Consider the following 7,534-nt stretch of genomic DNA (forward strand, 5'->3'; position numbering starts at 1 on the left):
GTCCATCATAGCCAAATCAAGTGTTGTGACACGCCACTAAAATTATATCTAACCCCAACCACAGGTATCCCATGGGAGAAATCTCAGAACCTCATCTGTGGTGAAAGAATATGGAGTGTGACATGCTTTATCCATTATGCTCAGCAAGTCAGCGAGTCATCTGTGTGTTCTTTTCTGTGACTAGTGTTTTCTCTTTTTTCCAGATGAAATCTGTAACAAAGATGTGTAGGGTTGATATAGGACATCTTTAATTTCCTTTCGTGACAGGACAGCTGAACCAAAAACCTGCCTTTTAACACTGACATTTGCTTATTGTCACAGAAACAATGCTCTTGCGGGAACTCCACAAACTTCAGCATGCTGTATAAAGTCTGTCAGGAGGCCACCAAGGGCTCACCATGAGAGCAAATCAAACAGGAAAGTTGACGGAGTTTTGTTTCATTGTCTTTTCTCCACAGACATGAGAGGGAAGGTGTTTATTTTCCCTCAAGAATCAGCTATGGCCTATGTGTCCATGATCCCCCAGGTGAAGAAGCCACTGCAGGACTTCACTCTGTGTCTTTAGAGACCTCACCTGTTCTTACAGCCTCTTCTTCTTCAACACTCGGGACCAGGACAATGAGCTGCTTCTCTTTGTTGACAAAATAGAAGAGAACACACTGTACATTGGGAATGCCGAAGCCACTTTCAAGGCCCCCAAAATTTCCTTATTCCCCAACTCTTTTGTGTGTGAACTGGGAGTTCACCTCTGGGATTGCTGAACTCTGTGTTGATAAGAAGCCCATGGGAAGGAAAGGTTAGAGAAAGGGGTACCCTCTGGGGGTTGAGGTAAAGATTATCCTGGGACAAGAGCAGGATTCCTGAATCCTTTGGGGGACATTTTGATGGAAAACAAATCTTTATTAGATATTAGACAGATATGGGAGGTATCTTTATAGGACCGTATACTTCCCCTAAAGGAGATGTGTGACTGGTGTTACCAGGGCAATATCCAGAATTGGCAGGCCCTGATTCATGGAGATAGTGACAATGTGGTGACTAAGCCCAAGGTGTGGCCATAAGCCTCATTCTTTCCAGTATGATTTGTATCACATCTCTTTGAAATTAAATTCATTGATTTTTTTTCTGGGGTAAACTACATTGAAAAGAAACCCACGAAGTCTAGATAGGTCTTCAATATATATTATTTATTGTTGCAGAAATTACTTTGGATGGTACTGTAATTTTCTGCAACATCAAATCATAGGAACTCAGGGGAACCAACTACTTTCAGTACCAGGTACCAATCTTATAGAATCCTCTACAGTTATGGGAGGTCCTGTGGGGGCTCTGTGATCTCAGTTCCGCAGCCTAATTATGTGATGTCTCATGCCAAGTGTGGTGGGGCACACCTGCAATCCCAGCCACTTGGGAGTCTGAGGTAGGAGAATTGCAAGTTCAAGTACTCCCTGGGCAACCTAGCAAGACCCTGTTTTAAAATAAAAAAAAATTTAAAAAGGGCATTGATGTAGTTTGTGGTTGAATGCCACTGGGTTTGATCCCCAGTACTGCTAAAAATAAACATAAAACATTCATTTTTAAAAATGATGTATCTATTGGGCAAAGCTTATAGAAATTGACTAGTTTATTGAGCAGAACCTCCAAAGAGAGTTTCAGAAGGGAGTTTCTCAGAGCAAGGTTTTGAAAGTGCTTTCATGGCACCTACCCCAGAAAGGATTCAGGGGTGTCCTTAAGGAAATCTAGATAAAAGCAAAGATAAACTGCCCTGGGTCCCTCTTCATACTCACTCTCAGTTTGCTGTCTTGGAAGTAGCTGTTCTGAGGAGGTGAATCTTTTATTCTCTTAGGTTCCATAAACACGCAGATTTTCCCTTCTTTGCCCTCCTACCAGTAGAGACTCTCAGGCCCTTTGTTTGACAAGCAGTGTACTTTGAACACATTTTCTATGAGGACACTAAGAGAGTCATGTAGGTGGCAGATACAGGTTAATTCTTTTTCAACATATGCTCTTTATAAAGCAGAAGACTCTTGGAAAATTCTGCTTCTGTTTTCTTCAGACCAAATAATTCTAAACTCTCACAAATTAAGATAACCTTCCCCTTTAGAAGATGATAACAAGAGGAGCTTAGAAATTGCCAGACTACTGTTTAGAAAAGTGTCTAAATTTAGATTTTAAACTAGACACCCAACAATTCACAGAAGAGAAGATCATCAAGGTGAAGGACAGACCAGGAAGAGGGTAAAGGGGAGACATGGACCCCAGGTAATGTTCTACCTAGAGAAGTTTACAAATCTTGGGCTGATTTCCAGATCTGCAATAAAAACAGTTGAAAGGTGGCATTAATAAATTCAACTTCAAAAAAGATCTCTAGATATCTCTATAGTTGTGAATACAGTATAATGTATGTTTTAACCCACAGAAAGCACATAGTGTAGTAAAATTCAGAAACCCAAGATGACCAAGTTACTTCCTAATATTGAACATACCCAAGACTCACTGAGGGAATAGTTCTAATGTGAGCCTCAACAAAATTGGGAAAAAAATATTTTATGTGTCTCTAAGGCAAGTGAGAATGTTTAGAGCTGACAGTATTTCTTCTGGAATGTCAGGATCTGTTACTCCTGTCACTGCCCGAAGGAAAAAGTAATGATAAGTGGGAAAGACAGTTTTGACTGTCTCCAATGCATCCTGTACACCAACCACATCTTCTTTGAAGTTTTTGAGCCCAATGTTTATCTGACATTTAGGTTGATCTTTCCACCCCTCACTTCAAATAGGCATTATGTGAACCACTTCTATGCCATCAACAAAACTAACAGCAATCAGCCATCCCCTTGCTTATGATTCCTACCAGCTTCCCATCTCCCAAGAAGCATCTGACCATGGCAGTAACCTGTGAGATTAATACAGGGTATAGGATGACAAATATGAGGGCTGGGAGTACAGCTCAGTGGTAGAGCATTTGCCTAGCATGTGCTTCAATCACCAGCACAGCAAAAATAATGAAAACAAATTTTAAAATTTGTAAAAGCAAAACTCAAGACAGCAGAACTTTTGATTCTTTAAAGCAAACTTAACCACAAAATTTTTCAACCTTCTCTGGGTTAAGAATGAATGATAGAATCAAACTTTAGGTGCTTACAAAAATACCCAGACTATGACAGATTATACAGTAGCCCCTTCTACTGTAGGGAATACATTCCAAGACCCCAAGTAGATACCTACAATTGAGGGTAGTACTGAGCCCCACGTATACATCCCTATGATAAAGTTTAATTTATAGATTAGGCAAAGTTAGAGATTAACAATAATAACTAATCATAGAATAATTATAACAATATATTGTAATAAATGTTATACAACTATGGTCTTATTCTCTCTTTCAAGATATTATATTGTACACACTAATGGATGGGTAACATGTATAACATGGATACAGTGGACAAATATTTGATCCATGTCTCAAGTGGGATGGCGCAAGATTGCATGAGCTTAAAACTTATGAATTCTTTATTTCTCAAATTTTACTTTTAATATTTTGAGATTACAGTTGACAATGGGTAACTGAAACTACACATAAGGGGGTACTACTGTATGTCAAACTGCCAAAGATCCTAGGCAGGAGGTTTCTTGCCAATAGCACGGTGAAGGGCATCCTTGACCTCTTTATTCCTTAAAGTATACACAACAGGGTTGAGGAGTGGAGTGAAAACAGTGTAAGTCACGGAGATCAGCTGGTCCTGATCCCTGGTGTTCTCTGACTTAGGCTTGAGGTAGGCAATGGAGGCACAGCCATAGTGGACGATGACCACAGTGAGGTGGGAAGCACAAGTTGCAAAAGCTTTCTTCCGTCCTTCAGCAGAAGCAATTTTGAGGATGGTAGAAATGATGAGAATGTAAGAGATGAAGACCAAACCCATGGGTACCACAATAACCAGTGAACTGATGATAAAATTAATTATGTCATGTAGGGTGGTATCAGCACAGGAGAGTTTCATAACCGGGCGGATGTCACAGAAATAATGGGCTACCTCTCTATCACAAAAAGGCAGCCTGAACACAGATGAAATCTGAATTATAGCCACAAGCAGCCCAATGCTGCAGGCTCCCCATGCCAGCTGGGCACATACTTTCTTGTTCATGATGACTGTGTACCTCAAAGGATTACAGATGGCTACATAGCGGTCATACCCCATTGCAGTGAGTAGAAAGCAGTTGTTGATGGCCAAAGTGATAAAAAAGAACATCTGGGTAGCACAGCCAGCCAGGGAGATGGGTTGGCTTAGACCTATGAGGCTGGAGAGCATCCGTGGTATGATGACCAATGTGTACACAGTCTCTGACATGGAAAGCATACCAAGGAAGAAGTACATAGGTGTGTGAAGGTGACGATCAATGCTGATAATTGTCACAATGGTGACATTGCCAGCCAAGGTTAAAAGGTACAAACTAAGAAATGCCACAAAGAGGGTAAACTGGTGTTCATGGAAGCTGGAGAAACCCTCGAAAATAAACTCACTCACCACTGTGTGGTTTTCCCTTTTCATTGAACAAATTCCAGATCAAAAGGTAGAGACTTAGGTCAATCAGTCATAATTCCTTAGTGCCCACTGCTTTGAACTGGAGAATCCTCAGAGGAAGAGGTGTTAAGGATTCTGCCCCTGGATGGATGCCAAGTTAGTGTCTCAACTGTTCATCTGTCAGTAAAGGATAGAAAAACACAATCAGGAAACAATTTCATGTGTGGCAGTTTATGCACAAAGTTGTGGAAGAATAAATAGGGATGGGATAGAGCAGAAGGAAAGGTACCTGGGGCCAGCTTGGAAAAGATTTCCTGGTGAGTTAGAACACAGGTGTTAGGAGAAAACCAAGTTAATGAAATAGGAAAATTCACCATTAAACCTGAAAAGAATTTTCTTATAACTTCAGATTTTGTTATGTAAAATTTGTTTAAACTAGAGTTTTCATCATCTTCTTAAATAACTTTTCTCTGGGTTGCCCAATGGGGTGACATTTTTTTGTTCCAACATAACACCCGTGTGTGTCTTCTGTTCCCTTTGTATTTTTCATGAGTTTTTTCACAAGTCATTCAACTTCTTCAAATCTGACTGTACTCCACACTTTTTTAAAACAACTTTTTAAATACTTCCTCCTCTTCCTCAGAAAGTCTTCTTGGTACTAAGCAGAACTAAATAGAATAGAGTTTTTTTTTAATCACTTTGGCCACAACAAGCTCCTTGTAGTGTTCCTAAGTATTGCCCAATAACTTGGGCATTTTCAGCTTTTTTGAGCTTGTGCTTACTGCCTCAATACTTGACTAAATTATCTTTTCTAATTTCTTCAAAATTGTAAATGGGGTAACTTTGTGAAAACCAAACATTTCTACTTTTCTTCTCTGAGAGGTTATGTGGGATCAAAAGCCTTTCATTTCCAAAAGAGATTAACAAATTAGTAATAAGTAGTTCCCTGACACTTCTTAGTTTTCATAAAGAATTTTTCTGTATACTATGTAACAGCATAACAACCTATATATATTAGATAATTATTATGTCCCATATTGCAGATGGGAAAACTATGACACCCAGAATCGCATGCTTTATCCAAAATAACTAAGTATTTTAATTCTAAGGTGAGGGTTATTTGTCCTACCAAAGAAACATCATGACCATAGAACAAATGCAGGGGAAGACAATTTTTGTTGTTTTTTGGGAAAGAACTAAGGCATCTTTCCTACTCTGGCATAAAAATTACATTGACAAATATGGAAAAAAATTGGGAAAACTGGAAATTTTTCGGAAAGTATTATCTAGATAACTTGATATTAGTATATTAGTGACAACATATGCCCATTCTCTTTGGCTTAATATTTCCACTTCATATTATTTATTTTAAGGAAATGATCAGAGATATGTATCAGGTGTGCATATGAAGAACTTTTCATGATATTATTTATAGTTGTGAAGATCAGAAACAATGCAAATCAATAAAGGAATAATTAAATTCATTATGACATATTCATCCGACGGGAATTATGCAGCTATTATAAACCTAAAAAGTGCTGACATGGAAAAATATGCTTGATAGACAGATGACAGTCTACAATTTTGTGAAACTAAAAATAAAAGAAACAAAGAAAGGAAGGAAAGAACAAAGAAAGGAAACACATTCAATGACACAAATGCTATTAAAAACATAAATATACCAAAAGCTAAAAATAATGTTTTTTCTGGATAATTTGTGGAGAGAATTATTTTCCCCCACTTTCTACATAATCCAGATTTTTATACTGTTATTTTCTTATAAAAACAAAAACAAAATCACTAAATGTCTTCCCCAAATGGAAATACATCATGAGGTTTGACAGATAATTAAAAAGAAAAAGGGTTAATTTACCTTGGAGAAGATAGATAGTACAACGCATGGCCAATTTAAAGTCCCTAACCAGACATTTTATAAAAACTTGAGTGCCCAAGGGCCAAATCCAGAGAATATTATCTTCAATTTTTAAAGTTTATAGTTAGTTTAAAAAAAAAAAAAAACTTTGTGAACAGCATTGGCAGTAGAAGGTGGTAAGCCATTTTATCACAGGTGCAAAATTTAAGGAAACACCAAAACAAACAAACAAACAAAAAACCTCAGGAATCCAAATGAATGGGATTTTAAGGCAGTATTTTAAAAACTAAAAATTAATGCAAAAATTTATGATTAAATGTCATAAGACAGGATAATGCTATTACCTCAGTGGATACAAACAGATGAATGAAGCAGATTTGGGGATTTTCTTACTAAAGATTTTTGAAGAAGAGATAAATATAAAATTGTTTCAAAATATCAAGGAAAGTATAAAGCCAAATACGTGGCTAACTTTCCCTAGGGATGGGGCATAGTTTCTCCCTAACCACTCCTATGCAACTGGGATTCCTGGCGTATTATGCAATAAGGTAAAACAAATGTGTATGTAACTGGAAAGTCAATCCTAGCTATACTAAGCACAGTGAAAAAATATCTTGGGTTATATAACAGAAAAGATCAAATTGAGCCTGTGCTTTCCTGTACTTCACCCCTTCTCTCACCATTCCTCAGGGATAGGACTCAAGATGAAAAGTCCAACTGAGTGTCAGCAGTGGGATGGAAAGATCATGGTAGCCAAACAGGAGGTGTTGGCTTCCTCCTAGGGAATCATGTCACTGAGAAAAGCAATGTTTCACTCCAATTTCTCTTCCCTTAGATTCTGGTTGTTTGGTCAAAACTATTTCTCTACCTTTGAAGGAATTCTAAACATTTCCTTCTAGAGAAATTTGTGTGTGTGTGTGTGTGTGTGTGTGTGTGTGTGTGTGTTTTGCTGGATTTGACAACCAATTCTGGACAAGAGGTTTATCTTATTCATTTCATTATTTGAGTCTTTCCAATTGGAAACAAGCTGAAAAAACTAATGTGTTAGCTACTTTTGAGTCCCTCAAATATAACTGAATCATAGGACCGGAGAGTGAGGAGGCAATTTTAAAAGCACAGCACTCCCAACACCACCCCCAAA

General features: G+C 38.0%; 1 protein-coding gene across 1 annotated transcript; it reads right to left on the reverse strand.

The window, feature by feature from the left end:
- Positions 1-3,614: 3,614 nt before the first annotated feature.
- Positions 3,615-4,547, reverse strand: LOC306639088 (olfactory receptor 10J1-like; the record flags this gene model as incomplete). Its single annotated transcript, XM_079102519.1, has 1 exon — positions 3,615-4,547. The coding sequence occupies one exon, from the start codon at positions 4,545-4,547 to the stop codon at positions 3,615-3,617; it is 933 nt and encodes a 310-aa protein (XP_078958645.1).
- Positions 4,548-7,534: the final 2,987 nt, after the last annotated feature.

Source organism: Sciurus vulgaris, assembly GCF_902686455.1.
Source record: "Sciurus vulgaris genome assembly, chromosome: 1".
NCBI classification, from domain to species: domain Eukaryota; kingdom Metazoa; phylum Chordata; class Mammalia; order Rodentia; family Sciuridae; genus Sciurus; species Sciurus vulgaris.